The following is a 17,733-nucleotide window of genomic DNA, read 5'->3' as shown; positions in this document are numbered from 1 at the left end:
GGTGAGCGACATAGTTCTCTGTACATGAAACCAGTTTTAGGAAAAGGAAAGTGTATGTATAGTGTGTATGACTCTGAGCTTGGTTGTATGACAATATAACAATGATTACGTTTGACTCATAGTATTGTAGATTCAGATATATCTCGCTTGTACCTAAGCTATGTGCCACCATATACCAGGGTCTGTCTCCTTAATCCATACCATGCCTGTAGCCACAGCCTGGCACCAAACGATGTCCAAGGTAATCAGTAAGCTACAGATTTACTAGTGAAGGGGTTAAGTGGTCATGGTGCCCAAGCCAGATTAAGAAGGTGAACAGATAAAGAGATGCCTGAGCTAAGGCCTTGTTCTCTGTAGACACCTGTGTCCTGTCCTTCAAGACAAGACGCCCTGTTTGTTGTTGTTGTTCTGTCCTTTGGGTGTAATTGGTTTCCCCTCCGTCATGGGGCAGATGGTGCCAAAGAATCTAACAGTATAAAATGACCACAACAACTGATTAACAGTCAAGTCGTTCACTAACGAAATCTCTACCTGGTCAGGTGCGAGAGATGGCCGCCACCACCCTGAGTGGCTTCCTGCAGTGTGGCTTCCTGTGCATGGACGCCAGCATGCAGAGCCACTTTGAGGCCCTGTGCAAGACGCGCCTGCCCAAGAAGAGGAAGCGCGAGCGGGGCTCCGTGGTGGACACCATCCCCTCAGTCGGTGCGGAGCCGCACACCCTGCACACACACACACCTTGCACATACACATGCTGCACACACACACATCCAGGCAGACCGTTAGCTGGATCCGACCTAATCAGAACAAGACGCATTTTTTTGCTATTTTATAATCAGCGTTGCGTCATGAAATCAATCTGATAATGATAGCCTACTAAAGACAAAAAAAATATCTAAAACATTTTTGATTAAGAGGCTTTGCCATTGATGCATTTGTGATAGGCAAGAGGCCTATTTCATGGGCCTGTATAAAAACATGGTGCATTGTTGAAAACCACTGTGTTCCATCATACACTAAACCGGATGAAGAATGTAAGCTTGAGTATTACTAGGTTTTTCATTGTAGGATTTGGTGTGCAGTTGTCTTACACACATCCCGTGTGTGCATGTGTGTGTGTGTGTGTGTGTGTGTGTGTACAGATCTGGTGCGGCGCCATGCGGGGGTGTTGGGTCTAAGCGCCTGTGTCCTCTCCAGCCCTTACGACGTGCCCACCTGGATGCCCCAGCTCCTCATGGACCTGAGTGCCCATCTCAACGACACACAACCTATTGAGGTGACTGGCACACATACACATGCATATCTGTAGACACAACACATCCAGGGTAGCATGGATTAGGTCTTAATGATGTATCCAGTGTCTTCCAATCCCAGTGTGAGCCCTGAGGACTGAGGACTAAAGACTCACATACTTAAGTGAGTGAGTGTGTGAGGCCACATGGGCTCAGATAGGTATTTGGGATTGGGACAGCACTTCACGCGATCACATGTACCTTGGCGATGTTTAATAACAAAGACGTTGCTGACATTTGCACCATGCGTGAGTGTCGCGCTGTTGTTTACCTTTGTAATTTCCGGATTTTCCTCTGGTCTTTAGACTTGGTAAGTGTGTACTCAAGCCCTCACGCCGTTTTGAAATTCGACATTGGGACAGCCCTAAGCCCTTATACATTTTGCGAGAACGCGCACCAAAGTCTGTGAGTCTATGAGTCCGGACCTTGGGATTGGGCTTTGTGTCATTACACCCTGCAGATTTTGTGTTTCGCCTTCCCAGCTGTATCCTTTATCCAATACTGTCCCAAATATTAGCATTTTAATTTCTATGGTCAAACACTACTAGCAATATGCTTTCACACATTGTATGTTCATTGTGTATGTTGCATTTCTCCAACCCTACTACCAATATCTGTTCTCTAACACTAGGTCTGGGAAATTAGCATTTTAATGGCTATTGTCAAAGCTGAGGCACCACCAGCAATTGCCCATCCATCTGTGGTGGTTGTTTATATGTGCCTTCACACATTAACTAGCCAGAGCTCATCTGCCAGACCTCTGCCTGGTCTCTCCAGTTTATGTAAATTGTCCATTTAGCTCCTGTAAGTGTGCATGCAAAACTGTATTGTTTTCTAATGGAAGCACTTGAGTGTGATGGAATACTGCAGTTAGAGATGTTGGACCTGTTTAGACATTTCAATTTAATCTAATCTCCCACGTCAAAACAGATTAATCCAATTGTCTCCAGAGACGTCCTGTGCTTCTGGCTCAGTAGGGCCAATGGGTCTATTGTCTCCACTGGCATGGTCATGATGACCCTTTGGAGCTACACATTTCCTCAGGCCTTCATTCAGCTGCAAATCTAGTCCCACACGCCTAATCAAACCCACACAATACATACACAGAGCTCACTGAGCTGTGGCAGACGGCTCAAAGTTTTTTTTAATCCCATGTCTGGAATAAACAAGGATAAAAGAAAGTAGATGTCCGCACACTGGAGACTCCAAAACCGACAAGGTTTATTAAAAACACATGCAACGTTTCGACCCACCAGGGTCTTCTTCAGGTCTTGAAGACCCCTGGTGGGTCGAAACGTTGCATGTGTTTTTAATAAACCTTGTCGGTTTTGGAGTCTCCAGTGTGCGGACATCTACTTTCCTTTATCACTGCTACATTTTTTGTGTCCTGCACCTGGCCCCATTGAGGTGGGATGTGCATGCACCTACTTTACCTAAACTCTGGAATAAACAAGGGAATAGGATATTTAGCTTTACTTTACGTAGCTTTAACAAGTATTTATGATTATGGTTCTTTGCATAATGTTCCTTATGCTTGTGATGTATTGAATGCTTCCCTTGAAAATTGCTGTATTGATGGGAATGAGCCTAGAATTAAAAAATGTCTACATTTGTACACATAAGTTAATTGGTACACCAGCAGTTGAGGGGCACGTAATGTTAACTTTTTAGTGAATGATCCTAGTATCAATGCCATTTCTTTCTCCTATTCCCTCTCTAGATGACCGTAAAGAAGACGCTGTCCAACTTTCGCCGCACTCACCATGACAACTGGCTGGAACATAAACAGCAGTTCACCGATGACCAGTTAGGGGTGCTCACTGACCTGCTGGTGTCTCCCTGTTACTATGCCTAGACAGGTGAAGCCACCCGCCAACACGCACCCTACCAAGCGACACCTGAAGCCCACACGAGTCCAACACAGACTCTCACAGTGCTGCTCATGTCTCTTCTCTCCTCCAGGGGGCAGTGCACACCTGGCTCTCTAATGCTGCAAGTTGTAGTGTTCTATTTTTATTTAAAAATGATTTTTTTATTTTCTATATAAACGGTAATTAAAGCTATTATGCAGAAGAGGTTGGGGCGGGGAGGGGGTGGCATTCTCCTGTGGCGCCACTCCTGTAGGCGAGCCCAGTGCCCAGCACCCAGCACCCACACTACAGAAGACCCTCTGACACCAGCCAGACCCAGCAGTGGGGGGTAAGGAGGGGGGTAAGGAGGGGGGTAAGGAGGGGGGGTGGTCACGCCCTGTACGTACTGTAATGTATGTATATTTATAGTCCACATTTTTTTGTTTTGGCATTTTTTACTATACTTAATATTTAAGGTTGACCAGTGCCGGCAGTGAACAGCCTGCAGTCTGTAATATTAATGTACAGTTAGTCTTTTTGGATTTCCATAGTGTGACTGTGAGAGAAAATGGGGAGAAAAAAACAAAAGCAAAAAAAAAAAAAAACTTTTTTTGGATTTGGTCTCCCTCCCTCCAGGGTCTCTTCCTCTCCTTTGCCCAATCTGTCACTCAGGCAGATAAGTGGGCCCAGTCCCCAGTGTACTGCTCAGCATCACCTGTCAATCAGATGCTGTCATGAGCGTTGTGACTGGCTGGTTATGGGTGGGTGTTCACCCAGTTACCATTGGGAGAATTGGAGCTCAGGTTCCATCATAAGCAGGTCATTGCTGGGGCAAATGCTGGGCTGGCAGAGTATGTGTGTCTGCATGTGTGTTTGTGTGTGTGTGTGTAAATGTAAGTGTGTATATCTGAACATGTGTGGCTGCTTACAGATGTAAAGAGACAGTCACCAGATGTGTTGTATTTAAGGTGTTGAACCTCTGATGGTTCACATGTCTTAGAGTTTTGAGAGAGTGTTTTGTGTTGTGTGTATGTATTTGTATGTATGGACTGTAGACTGTACATGCATCTAACTATGCATAAACATATTACACACATTCATGATGAAGTTTTTTTAGATTTGGTAACGCTTTATTTGAAGCTGGTATCCATAAAGCATTGAAACATTCTTAAAGGCACATAAAGTATTCATAATATGACACAAATCTATGACTCTATTGACTGCACGCACAAAGTGTTACATTGATATAGTACAAGTATCAGAATGCAAAATAGCTTCTTTTACCTGACAGTGGCACTGATGACATCTTTTCCTGAAGTCAAATGCTGTTTATTCACAATTTGCTCTTGATGGAGTCACATGTACAAGTAGTAGTAATGTAGGGCTTATACTATATCTCAAGCCTTTTTGAGTGCAGTCATGTCTATTTATAGATGTATAGCCATTATTCAGACAGTCATGGTGCATTATGAATACTTTAAACACATTTATAAGTGTGTTTCATGCTTTGTTCATACTTTGTGTAAGTAAATTGTTACCAGGATTTATTTTATGATTTCAAACTAGGCAGTGTTCTGGTCAGTCAGCCATGTTTGTGTGTACGTGTGTGTGTGTATGTGTGTTTGTGAATGATGTGCATGTGCATGTTCTATGTGTGTGCACGTTTGAAATGTAGTCAAGTCAAGAATGGAACGCTGTGCTGAGCTAGCTGTTCTGTCATACATACACATACATACACACACGCACACGCACACACACACACCACTCTTTGGAAGTATCCCATAGGCATTTTTCCTGTCCTTTGTGGATTAGCTGCTGGTGTTCCAGCCAGTGGAAGAGCTGGTAGTCATGTTCTGCACTGCAGAACCTCTTCACAGAACCACTGTGTAGCTTAGTGCCAAAACTGCAGTCATTCATTTTTTGTCTTTATTTTTTTTTAGAAGTTATGTCTGCTTGTTTTAAACTGCAGAGAATAAAGTCAATGAATCGTTTATACCAAAAATGCAGTTTGACTTTCCTATTTCATTCTTTCGTTTCAAATGTGGGTTGTAGAAAGCTTGATGTGAATGTTTGAGCGCCTTGTTCAGACAAATAAGCACACTGGAAACAGTTTTCAAAGTGAAATTGGACTTGTCATTATTTAGGGGATACAACCGTGGAACAATGAATGCAGTCACACATGAGGCATGGTATGGAGGTACAGTCTGCATGTGAGCCAATTCAATGACAAGCACAACTTTTGTAAAAGCAGCTTTGTTGAGGTGAAATGAGATGGCTTTTGTTCAGTTTGGACATATTGGTTTTTAGACGGTAAAATGACCTGAGTAGAAGTGTGCCTCACCCTACAGATGAGAACTTTTACATTTTTATGGTTGGTAAAACATTCACAAATACACATCATAATGTATTACGGACAATTACACTGGACATATCCATGAAAGAGTCTAAACATGTTTACAGAAATAATGTGATGCATTGTACACTTTTAGTCTTTGAAGTTTGAAGGTGTAGGTTTACTCTGAACTGGCACAAAATTGTATTTGCAGAAATTGTTGGGCAATATTTTGAGATCTGGCTACTCTTGTTATATTTTAGAAAAAATAACATTTTCCTTGAAATATTGAAGCCTGATTCATTGGGGCAGAATTTGAACATCAGTACCGTCCTCCTGAGACGATAACAGCTGCTGAGCAACAACAGGCCTTTATCAGCTTCAGAGCCATTGGCTGGTAAGCAGTCCTGCTTTTACTGATAAACAGGTTCCTGAAGTCATACAGATAATAATTGCTTGACTTGCTGTTCTGTTGGGAGCCTTTGAGGATGTAGCATTGATACATCATAGGAAGATTGTTTCCAAAGTGAATCAAATAGACGACTGTTAATGAATAATGTGTTAAGCTTTTCTTTAAAGATTATCTATAATTTGAATTCATGGTTGTTGTGGAAGCAAATGTATACTTTGTCTACATTGGTAGACATAACCTCATTCTCCTCTAGGAGTTTCATGGGTAATTTTGAGTTCCATTTGTCATTCACCTCAAACATCTGGTTGTTTCATTACACATGAATGTATTAGAAGTTATGTGACTAACATTTTCTTGGAATTGACCTAATCAAAAGCCCCCCTGTGGCAAAAGGCCTAATCAAAAGCCTCTAGTTGCTTTTGAAACAATCAGATGTGTGGGGGTTTGTTGCCGATATCTTTAGGGTTGGGTGTCCCTGAAATCACCATACATGTATGGTAGAAATATAACTTTAAAATCACTGAACTCGAACGTATAATTAAAACTAAGTGACGTCGGCTGCTGTAGAATCCACAGCCAGTGGCCATTTGTCACTTTTGTGCCCTGAGGGTTCGTGCAATAAGACGGCTTCACTTCGTGGCAAATTAGTTGATGGCCTCCTCCAACAACTCGCGAACACGTCGCTCCAGGGAGAACAAGTGCTCGTCCGGGTCCTCCGGTACAAGTTGTCGCAGAGCGTCGGCCAGCTCGAACAGGTATTCTGTATTACGACCGCTGGGTCCCACGGAGGTCATAATCTGCTTCGCGATCATTTCGAGAGGAGCCGGTCCCAGGTAGTCCGGGTTGTCGCAGGAGCCGATGTACAGTAGGGTGTCGTGCATGGGCTCCTTGTCTTGTTCTTTGGGATGGAACGTCACGTTGATCACCCGATATCCACCCTTTTCCCGGTAGTCTAGGTACTCCTTCACCTCTTGTTCCCGGCCTGAGGGAAGTTTGTAAGCAACACCCCAGACACAGCCCTGAGTGATATGAAAATTAAGGACACACTATTACACACTGGATGCGCTGAGGCAAATACCAATGTTCACAATGACACAGCATTTCTTGAATGTGTGTGTTGACTGTTGAGTTTGTCTAGAGACTCACCTCTGTATCTTCTATTAGTGTCACAACCCGGCCTGGCTGAAAGGCGAGAAGACAGTTACTTCAGCTTTGTGGCTAGTCTAGATGCAGGTCATACTTTCATAAATTACAGTCAGCCCTTACCTTCCCTGGGACACCTCGATGGTCAGTGCTCCCTTGCCAAAACCTTCGACTAAATCCTCTGATGAAACCAATTCGTTTTTCTTCAAAAGGAAAGTCAACTTTCCAAATCAAAGACCCGTATCCGAATACCCACATTTTCGAGGTTAGTTTACAGGCTAATCGCGTTTAACTACTGGTTAGCTGTACATTAACCCTACCTCAGCTGTAATAGATTATACATGTATTTTATTACTGACATTTCATACAATGACACTAACCTGACATTATCAATATTTTCATATAAAAGACAGTTAAGACGGCTAACTATCTGACATACACTGTACACTGACACACTGCACATGCGCACAGTAGAGTGGCATTAAAGCATTTGATACCCCTCCTTAGTCCCGCCTGTCCAGAGAGGTTGGTCCAATCACTAGGTGCCTACTACATGGTAATGCCCAATGAAAAAAGCAGACTTGCCAGCAACCTATCACAACACATTCCTTGGGGTGAAGGGAACATCAACATTGTCGTTGTTGTTGGGATAGCAATGTAATGCAGACTATCCGTGCCAACATTAAAGAAAGGACTTTTCCATTGAGAGAGTAATTGGCAGACTAAAAGTGTATATCCAAATATAACACAAATCTATTTTGTGGCTACGCCAGTCTTATGTACCCTGCTATAGGGTAATTCGAGGGTGTGCTGCTCAGCTGACAAAGTTAGCTAGCTACCCAGCTAGCAACTATCCTGACTGAAACAGAGGCTCCAGAATTTATTTCACTTAAAGAGCAAAGCAAATGTATTGTTTAGATCAGAAGTTTCCGACAGTAGGCTCATGCAACTACTGCATGTAGGTCTTGCGGCTTCAGCAAGTTCAATAAACTGAAGGGTCCATTTTCTCTACCTCTGACTGAACCGAAGCTTGGAATGGACTTCACAGAATGTTATCAAGACACTTGTTCTGCTGTAGCTCTTGCCGCTAGAGCAGGGGATGCTAGACGGGTCCAGCGGTTGCTGAAAAGGGGCTATAGCGCAGATGTGAAGGACAACAGAGGATGGAACGCGCTGCACGAAGCTGCTGCCTCTGGATCAACAGAATGTCTGCGTCTTCTCACTTCACCAAGTAAGTTTGTCTCCAGGGCATATACTAAGCCATTTGCAAATGACATGTCACAGTGGAAATGCCAACTGTCTCGGCGCTCAACTTAGCAAACAGTTTTGCAACATTCGAGGCTTCTGTCAACATCTTTTAACTTTAGGTGGATGCGCTCTAGGCCTCGGTAGCCTACGGAGATGATGCTAAAACAAGCCTGTCTATATTCAGTTGACCCTTTATGCTTCAAATATGAGCTCAACCGGACTTCTAAGGGTGGGTGCGCTGTGGTGGTGTCTAGGCAGTAGTAGTTCTGCCATGGTTTTGCTCCAGTTCATCCTGCAGGTGTGGGTCAGATCTGGCCATCTAGCCAATGTGGAGGCTAAGCAGTGCCTCAAACTCCACTGTCGAACAGAATGGGCTAGACGAGCACAATTAGTCTTGTGAAAGATTACCAGTGCAGGTTTGGTAACACTGTTGCCATTCAGGGGTGTGCCTGTCTAGTCAGTTGAGAATTTAGTTTTTTGGCACATGACATCCACATGAATCCTGGACCTGGGGTTTCCCAGAAGTAGGAAAACAGGACTGAGCAGACCAGTTGGCTATCCCCTTGCTCTAATGACATATTTGTTTCTCTTCCTTTAAAGCTTGTGGCTATGTGAATAGGCCTGCATAAGGTATGCACTGCATCTGTGCGCTGTAAGTAACCATAGTCTGCGTATTGTGACAGTCCTCTGGAGAAGGATGCCATTCACTCCTCGCACATCAACGAGCTGTGGGTGCTCATCACCCTGTCTCTGTATGGTGGTTTGTGTCCCTGGACCACTGTTGGTAGATTCTCACCACTGCTGGCCAAATTCATCCTGCTAGCCGCACAGGTTTGGAGATGCTCTCATCCTGTCGTATGGTCATAACAATTCAGACCTGTCAATGCCCTTCAAAACTTCAACATCTACCAGTACCAGTTTCTCATGCATATGGCATGTTGACTGAGAAAGGGCAGTTCCTGTCCAATATATCCCAGACCTTGACGAGTGCCACTATTACAATTGGCGCGTTCAAGTTCAACCCCAACTGACCAGCAGCGAGATCTGCCGGTGACAGCAGGGGCGGGGATACAAACCCTGCTATAAAGTTGGACACTTTCTACTTCCCGTAGTCTAGACGTGACCATGTGACGAAACAGGCCCTTGTGGATATGAAGAGGCATCTAAACGCCAGCACATACGTCAGGGATGTAAAAGCCAATTAGGGCAAAGTCCCGACGTCATGAAGGCAGGGTCTAGGCCTGTCTGTGCTCCACAGTACCTGGAGAGAAACTGCGCTGCTGCGCAGCAGAAGCTTGCTCCCGCGATAAGTTAAGGTCATGTGATATCCATCTGATATTGACTGCAGAGTCGTAAACACGCCCATCGTGGACAGATTTTTTACCATGTGCATGTTGTGCTGCGCAGTTCTGTTTTTTCCTTGAAGGTCCCCTTGCCCGTGTATAAGACAAGCCAGGGCCCCCTACCTGAACTCCTACCTTCATACACACACTAGACATTGTTTTTTTTTTTAACAATAGGGGTCTGGGGATGAATTATAACCGACCTGAAGGTTGGTTATCCAAGTTCAGAGGTAATGAATTTAAACGTTGAACAAATATGTTTCAATTTGGATTATACAGAGTTTTTATTATCCAATTGGGTGTGCTATTGGGATTTTATACATTTAATGTGCGCAAATATAATTTTGGTAACCTCACAAGCTCAGCCCAGGCAACACTGTGCAGACCCCCTGCAATCTCTGGCAGCCCCTAATGGGGTCCACGGACCCCAGGTTGGGAACCACTGCTCTAGGGGTACACAGGCTTATACATACGTCCCATTGTGGTGCTTTTGACTTCACCTGTCATGTAGTGTTGCACAGCTTTCTTGTCAGAAGAAGACCATACTGAATTTGTCTTCTCACCAACAGAGGCTATGGACTCCGGTGACTATGTCAACTCTCTGACACACAACTCCGAAACACCCATTTATTTTGCTGCCAAAGATGGCCACGTTCGCTCAGTCAAACTGCTCCTTAAAGTCTCTGCTGATGTCAACCTGAAAACCCATGACATGTCCTGTCCCCTCTTTGCTGGTAAGTCCATATACCTTTAACGTCCGCGCTATGAGTTGCTTTGGTTCTGAAGGGTGTTTTTTTCCCTACTCCTCTAGCGGTGGACGGGGGTCATCAGGAGGTAGTGAAAGTGCTGATCCGACATGGAGCTGAGGTGAACGGCCAGCGCTCCGTGTCCGGCTGGTCCTGCTTACACCAGGCTGCATACAGGGTGAGCTTTCATCAGCCAGATAGCTGTGTCAGCAGCTGTCCTACACATTTAGATGTCCATGTACACACTGCACAGCTCCCTGATCTTTACATTTAGAAATAACAGTCAGCCATAGTTTAACAAGACAAGACAAACTCGGGCCCACATCACTTCTTTTCTTAAAAGATCATTTATTGTCTTAAAAGAGAAGTGCCTTTCCTTAGGCTCATTACTTTTAAAGTGTCTAGAATCCCTTTGAAAAATGATCAGTGTCCACTCAACTGTGTTATATTCATTGTTCACAGAAAACCACTCTTCTCTCGAGATTGTTGTAACACCAGGTTATTTTACCAAAGGAATACCAAAGATGTTTTTTTCTCTGTTACACTCGGCACAAAAACACTTAAAGGGATGTTTCGGAGCAAAAACAACCTATGGTCTATTTTCAGAAGTTGGCATGTTCAAAATGTTGTTTGTGAGAGCATAATTTTGTTAATTGGTGGAGTTTTGAGCAAGCATGTTTCGTTTTTTTTTACAGTGAAAGCGAACCGGGCATACACTCAAGCCAAAAAGGAACTATTTTACACCACTGACAATGCTCAAAATAGAATGACACTTCTGTGGTAGTTTGGTGAGGTCATCTATAGACAAGTTATTGTAGATGTTGTAAACGTTGTGTTTTGAGAGGGTTAAAAAAGGTTATTTTATGAAAGCATTAGGCGTAACAATCGCTTAAGGAATGCAGTATGAACATAACCGATACAGTACCTGATACTATATGTGGCAGAAGTGCCGTTTGAGGTATAATGTGCCATCGAAATGCAAGTGTTATTTTAAGGCAAAAAACTCTCAAACATACAGTCTCTAAGATACTACCCCTCACATTCTTTGATAACACATTCAAGTGTCAGATTTAGGCTTCCCACAGAACAACAAGTAGTGTGATATAACACCTTACCTTTACTTATCAGCCCAGATAACGCTGTTGATCTTTCGCTACAAGTGTATGCTGCTAGCCATGTTGGTTTCAAGATAATAACTGTTTTGGAAATTCCTTTTTAGTAGCACAAGTAAGTCCACTGCTCAGTGTGTGGTCCATAGAAACACATGTGTAGAGCAGTATTTCCCAAAGGAAGGGCCGTGGCCCACTGTGGTGAGCCATCAAGGTGTTGTAGGTGGGCCACAAGAGGTAGCCTACATTATTTTATTTGTATTTTACATTTTGTAATTAAGGTAGAAATATATATATTTTTAAATAATGATTAAATAGCTCCAATTCAAAAGTAGCTAGATACAGTATATTGAAATGTAATTACATATAAGCTTACTCTTCAAACTGCTGTTCATTTGATGTTGATCTGGAACATGTTTGATGGGATTGTCATTCACGGATTGTGGGTAATGAGTGGGTATAGAGAGTTATGGAGTAGAGTATAGAGAGCCACAAAATGCAGAGGCTTTGACTGTACCAGGAATCTCTAACTTGCTCAGAGCACTTCTCTTGAACTAATATAAACCCTTACCACCCTTTCCAAGCGTGTCCATGTGAGATTAAACTGAATATCTCCCCAATTATTTTCTAAGGTCAGATACACCCTGAAACCAACCTAAGGTCAGCCACAACATTGTGGATTTCAGACATTTCATTTGATGTGAGGAATTGTGGGATTTGTAGTTTTAAATTGTGTATTTGAATCGTAACAATCCCAGCATTGGCATGCTATATCTGAGAGCACTACTGCCTGATAGCTCATGCCTCATGGGACAGAACAAATCCCATTGAACCCCCACTATGAAAGCTGTGAAGATGAAAGGCATTACTCTGTGCTCGGCATGTTCCCTTACGTCTCTCCTTTTGTGCTGCCTCAGGGCCATGCAGACGTAGTGCAGATGCTGGCGGGTGTGTCGTGCCTGGAGGCACTGGATGACTACAGCATCACACCTCTGTTCCTGGCTGCTCAGTATGGACACAGCTCCTGTGTGGAAATCCTCGCTGGAGCAGGTAGCTCTCTTTGGTCTCTAGCACACTATCCGCACATCACCCTCTCTCCTCATTCATGTCTTATCTGGCCTCAGTAATGTGCTTTTGTGTTCACGAGTGAAGACTGTAGAATGGAAGCTTTTCTCCCAGATGGGTGCTACAGATTGATGGTGGTTGTAGTGAGGTCCCACCTGCACTGTACAGCACTTTGGGCGTCTAGAAGAGCTCTATATGAATGTGATGCTGTGTTAGAATGAATCCATCCACAGGATAGAAATAATAGCGTTTTTTAAGACCTAAAAAATACACCAAGTTAATGAAAAACTTGGTTCAAAATTGGCCTATTACTTCTGTAAATTGTACACACAGACAAGACAATTGATTATAGTACAGTCTTTGTACAGTCTAATTCGAAACTTTGAAAGGCGCCGTAATTCACAGTTACATCTAAATAGGCAATTTGATACCTTTGTGGATATTAAGCACATATTGAGACCAACATCTTCAGTGTTGCCTCGGGGGTACTGCTAGAAATGCTGGATACACAGAATCAAAGCTTTGATGAAATAGATGTAGTTCATTTGGACATGTCTCCTACCTGTGTAATGAACCCATGCTGATCCATGACCAGGCTTGTCTGTTCTGATGTCTGTGTGATGGTGCCCACTCAGGTGCCAACGTCAACTGCCAGGCTACAGACCTGGCCACTCCGCTGCTCATCGCGGCCCAGGAGGGCCACCTGCCATGCGTCCAGGCGCTCCTGACCCACGGTGCCAACCCCAACCTCTACTGCAACCGCGACCAGTGGCAGCTGCCCATCCATGCCGCTGCCCAGTTTTCACACGTCAGGTCAGTCCCGCGGGCGGCGCATGTAGGTGTGGCTCTGACCCCGGCTGGTCATTGAAGACTGCTCAGTATATCATGAAATAAATCTGCTCGTGGATGAATTAGCTAGACAAGCTAGGACAGCTTCAATAAGTGAGATGCTCTGTCTACAGCTGATTGTGAACGGTGTAGCATTTCCTGGATTTTTGATATCGAGAAGTCGATCTCAGACTCTATGAATAACTCTAAAATAACTACCAGTATACTTCCCTAGAAATCTCACTCTCTGATTGGCTAACAGATTGCTTCCATGTAGTTGAGACCTGCTGTACTGTGGAGCTGATGGTGTGCTTTCCTGCTGAGCAGGGTCCTGGAGCGCCTCCTGGAGGTGACCGATAGGGACTGCGAGTGCAACGAGGGCAAGGTGAGCCCACTGTACCAGGCGGTGCTCAGCGAGAGATCAGCCAGCCTGGTGCCCCTCCTCCGCGCTGGCTACAACGCAGACGCACAGCCCTGCTTTGGCTACGCGTGCCCCCTGGAACTGGCTATGGAGAGGTATCTGAACACGGACGCATACATCTACCACATGGCTTACTGGTTTTAGCCACTTACAGACTTATCTATCTATCTATCTACAGTGTCTTTCTATCTATCTATCTATAGTATCTATCTATCTATCTATCTATCTATCTATCTGTCTATCTATCTTTGTATCTACAGTGTCTATCTATCTATCTATCTATCTATCTATATGTATCTATCTGTCTATCTATCTGTCTATCTGTCTGTCTATTTGTTTATCAGTCTAAATATACTGTATGTCAATGTATTGCAAGGGAACAATAATCTTTGTAATCGTTCTCAGCTGTTGCTGCAGCGTTGAGTGAACAGATGAGCAGTGTTTGTGTTGTAATCCTGTGCTCCTCAGCTCCTACAGGCTGAACGATGAGGGAGTGGAGATCGTGCGGCTCCTGGTGGAGGCTGGCGCGCGGATCGGCGAGCAGGCGTACTCGCTGGCCCTGCGCTGCCCGGAGCTGCTGCAGCTGGTGCTGTCCTGCCGCGGGGTGCCCTCCGCGCGGGCCGAGCGCCAGGCCCTGGCTCAGCTGGCCCTGGCCGAGGTGGACAGCGCGTACTGCTGGCTCCCCCTGCTGCTCCAGGCCGGAGTAGAGCCCGCGCTCTTCCTGCAGCCCCGCCTGTAAGCGCTTCCCCTCACCTGCTGTCTGTGCCAGCCTGCCCGTGCCAAGGCTATGCCAGGCAGCTCACCCCCCCCCATTCAGCCGAACCACTCGTGCGCTCCCAGCGAGACGCGCGCGAGGCTTTAACCGGGTTTCAGCAACTCAACAATGTGTGAAAACTAGACTTCTGAGCCGCCTAAGGAGTGTAGACTTATGAGCAGCCTACGGAGTGCTTTTGTGTGTGCTCTACAGCACTGTCACCGTCCCCATGCTGAGTCTTGACTGTGTGCTCTTGTGTGATGTGTGTTGCAGCTTTGAAGAGGCAGCTGAGGAAGTGCTGACGTTCTTGCTGGAGTTCTTCAACTGGAGGTGTCTGCCTCTGGAGATCCAGAACTTCCTGTCTCGCCGCCAGGCACATCCCTCGGTGACCACTTTGAAATCTCTAGGTAAATAGGAGACTCGAAAATACAGGCGCCCACGCATATAGGGACACACACAAACACACATTCACACAGACACACCTACAGGCACAAACATACACACACACACACACCTACACATACAAACACACATACTCACACGGACACATGCGGACACACACCGTTCCCTACATTAATTAAACCAGAGAACACACACTGTGGTCCTTCAGTCACACCGTCAACACGTTCATGATGTAACTCCTCTAAACAAGGGGAGTTGGCCAAGTTTTGTACAAGGTAGACTTGTTCCGCCTCCTTGGGTCGTTCCCCCCTGGCGCACTCATTCATTGACTTCCTCTTGCATCAGTGGCCAGTGTCCAGCAGCCCTGCTAATCTAGCCTGATGATGTAACATCCTGTAAGCATGTTTGCTAGAGCCCTGACAGCCATGGAGCCCGAGTAACAAACATCAACTTTGTCACGAGCAGCTGGAAAAGTGAAAGCGGGTATGTGTGTGCGCGTCCACCCAGCAGAACTCTTGGATGTGGCTAAGTGAAGCCGGCAGTCCAGAAATGGTGTTGCGGAGGTTTTTTTTGTGTCTTTCAAAGCCCACAGATAGCATTTGGAGATGAAAGGACACTGTGTGGTAGGGATGAGCTGTGTCAGCTCCCCGAGACGAGCGTTTGGGAGAACAAACAACAGGGGTCCCCCCCCCCACACACACACACACACACCACACACACACACACACCTCACACACATCCCACACACACACACACACACACACACACACACACACACCTCACACACATCCCACACACACACACACACACACACACACACCTGATCACAATGCAAGAACCGGACGCCACCTGATGCTCTTTGCTGGTGAAAGGAAGTGTGTGAAGTGAAGTGATTGTCTCCCATCTGGGTGGGCGCGTGCTCAGCATCCTCAGCGCCCCATCAGATGCCTCAGTAGTGGGCCTGGGCACAGCGGGGGGTGCTTACTCACTTCCTGCATTACACATGCAAGAAACGCAGAATGAAAATGCATGAGGCACAATTTACTATTAAGCGCACAGTGTGGGCCGAGACGCCGTGCCCACTAGATGTGTCGGGTATATCCACAGCCATTGTCATGCCACCGCCATGACGCAGGCAGGCCTCTTTTCTCTCCTCATTAGGAGAGGACATTTGGGCCTAATGTGTGTTTATCCAACACGACGTATATGGTCTTAATGAGGTGTGCGAGTTGAGCTTCATCAGATGGTTAGCATTAAGCAGCTACGCTAGATAGAACATGCCTGGTCTCTGTGTGTGTACGTGTTCCTGCTATTCTGTGGCTCCTTTGGTAGATTACACATGACGCTGGCTATAAACTTGGTACATTTCCACATTAATTTGGACTGTCTCGCATGGAAAGTAGGGAACAGTAGTGGGTTCTCTGGAGCTGTGATTAAAACACATCTGGCACAAATCATTATTTGTTGGTGTTAGTGAGTCGAGTTATTTTCCTCAGTGGTGTCTTCATCTTGTCTGTTTTACGTGTAGTTAGTTCAATTACAGCCGAATGTAACATGAATGCCAGTCACAGAGAAGGTAGTGCAGTACTGTATGCTGGAGTCGGAGTGATGGTTCTGAAGATCCACATCCAAATGCAGCCCTTCACTTTAGTGCTCTCTTGGATCACACATCACAGTCTTGCTGCTCTCGCTGCTTCAAGACATTTGAAGAGAACTTTGCTTTACAGAGCGCTCAAGAAAGTTTTCTGTGTTAAACTAGCAGAGCCCTTGACTTCATACTTTATGGAACGGTTTATGCTTTCCGTAGTAAAATGTGAAATTGAAATTGCGTTTCAACCAACAATAACAGTAGACATGCGATGGGAGAGTGTAAAGTATGTTTTAAAATGTGCTTTACAATGAGCACTATTTTCTGCAGCGCTCGGGCAGATGCTTTATCTGCACTTGTAGTCCTTGCGAAAGAAAACCTCACAACGGAAACCAGCCCCTGGCTGTTGTTAGCGTTTGGTTCCCCCGCATGAGTGTGTGAAGTAGAGGATGCTGACCTTGTGCCGTGGTGCTCTCTCCTAGAGGGGATCCCCTCGCTAGCCCACCTGTGCCGGCTGCAGCTGCTGGAGAGTGTGGGCTTCCAGTGCCTGGCTGACCGCTCCTACGTCCAGAGGCTTCCCCTGCCCCATCTCCTCCACGACTACGTGCAGTTCAGAGACGTCTTCCAGAGGCACTGCAACTCCCTCTGCCTCCTGTCCGTGCCCTTGTGAGAGCTCAGCACACACACACACACACACACGCACATTGTACATATGTTAAATAAAGTCATTTTTTCAGAAAACAGATGAACTTGTTTACAATTTGTGGTTAGAAATGAGTTTAGTTTATATATTTTTCATAGTGGTACACACTGACTTGTACAGCTGGTTTTATTGCACCACTTCTGAGACAGGCTCTGATATTCTGAAGTATTTTTTGGATCTGTGCAAATTTGGGCTGGGGGTATGTCAATATGAAGGAGACATTTATGATAAACCAGTGTGAGCTTCTATAGCTTTTCTCTTTCACTCCCCCTCTCCTCTTCTCTTTTCTTCTTCTCTCTCTCCCTGTCACCCATGTCTGTTATCCTCTGCTCTCCCCGGTGTCAAGGTCATGAAGTCAGTGACTCACCCTGAATTAGAATTGCAAACTGGAGTCAATCGACTGATGTACCGACATGACAGGCTGTTGTGCATGCTAGGCTGAATAGTTTTTAGTTTCACCCATCCTGTCCACAGGGTCTCCTCTGAATGTCTGAATGTCA

The 17,733-nt window shown here is 45.3% G+C and overlaps 3 protein-coding genes across 5 annotated transcripts in view; 2 read left to right on the top strand and 1 right to left on the bottom strand.

Moving 5' to 3' along the window:
* psme4b (proteasome activator subunit 4b) overlaps positions 1-3,474 on the top strand; it is a 31,925-nt gene extending 28,451 nt beyond the window's left edge. For 2 of the 3 annotated variants that reach the window (XM_062518728.1, XM_062518726.1), the window contains 3 exons: positions 540-702; positions 1,140-1,273; positions 3,010-3,474. In XM_062518728.1, coding sequence (XP_062374712.1) covers positions 540-702; positions 1,140-1,273; positions 3,010-3,144 — 432 coding nt within the window. In that variant the 3' untranslated portion in view covers positions 3,145-3,474. The remainder of the gene's footprint in view (positions 1-539; positions 703-1,139; positions 1,274-3,009) is intronic. The other variant, XM_062518727.1, reaches the window with a different exon arrangement.
* Positions 3,475-5,158: 1,684 nt separating this feature from the next.
* On the bottom strand, positions 5,159-7,486 carry chac2 (ChaC, cation transport regulator homolog 2 (E. coli)). Its single transcript, XM_062518725.1, has 3 exons — positions 7,150-7,486; positions 7,030-7,065; positions 5,159-6,902 (listed from the first exon to the last, which is right to left on the bottom strand). The coding sequence occupies exons 1-3, from the start codon at positions 7,282-7,284 to the stop codon at positions 6,528-6,530; spliced, it is 546 nt and encodes a 181-aa protein (XP_062374709.1). The 5' UTR covers positions 7,285-7,486; the 3' UTR covers positions 5,159-6,527.
* Positions 7,487-7,645: 159 nt separating this feature from the next.
* asb3 (ankyrin repeat and SOCS box containing 3) lies at positions 7,646-17,220 on the top strand. The gene is made up of 9 exons (XM_062518724.1): positions 7,646-8,257; positions 10,187-10,351; positions 10,429-10,541; positions 12,390-12,522; positions 13,173-13,350; positions 13,693-13,881; positions 14,255-14,521; positions 14,814-14,947; positions 17,013-17,220. The coding sequence occupies exons 1-9, from the start codon at positions 8,062-8,064 to the stop codon at positions 17,198-17,200; spliced, it is 1,563 nt and encodes a 520-aa protein (XP_062374708.1). The 5' UTR covers positions 7,646-8,061; the 3' UTR covers positions 17,201-17,220.
* Positions 17,221-17,733: the final 513 nt, after the last annotated feature.

The sequence above is a fragment of the Sardina pilchardus genome, chromosome 17, assembly GCF_963854185.1.
Source record: "Sardina pilchardus chromosome 17, fSarPil1.1, whole genome shotgun sequence".
Taxonomy (NCBI): Eukaryota; Metazoa; Chordata; class Actinopteri; order Clupeiformes; family Clupeidae; genus Sardina; species Sardina pilchardus.
This window is presented reverse-complemented; position numbering and strand designations above follow the sequence as displayed.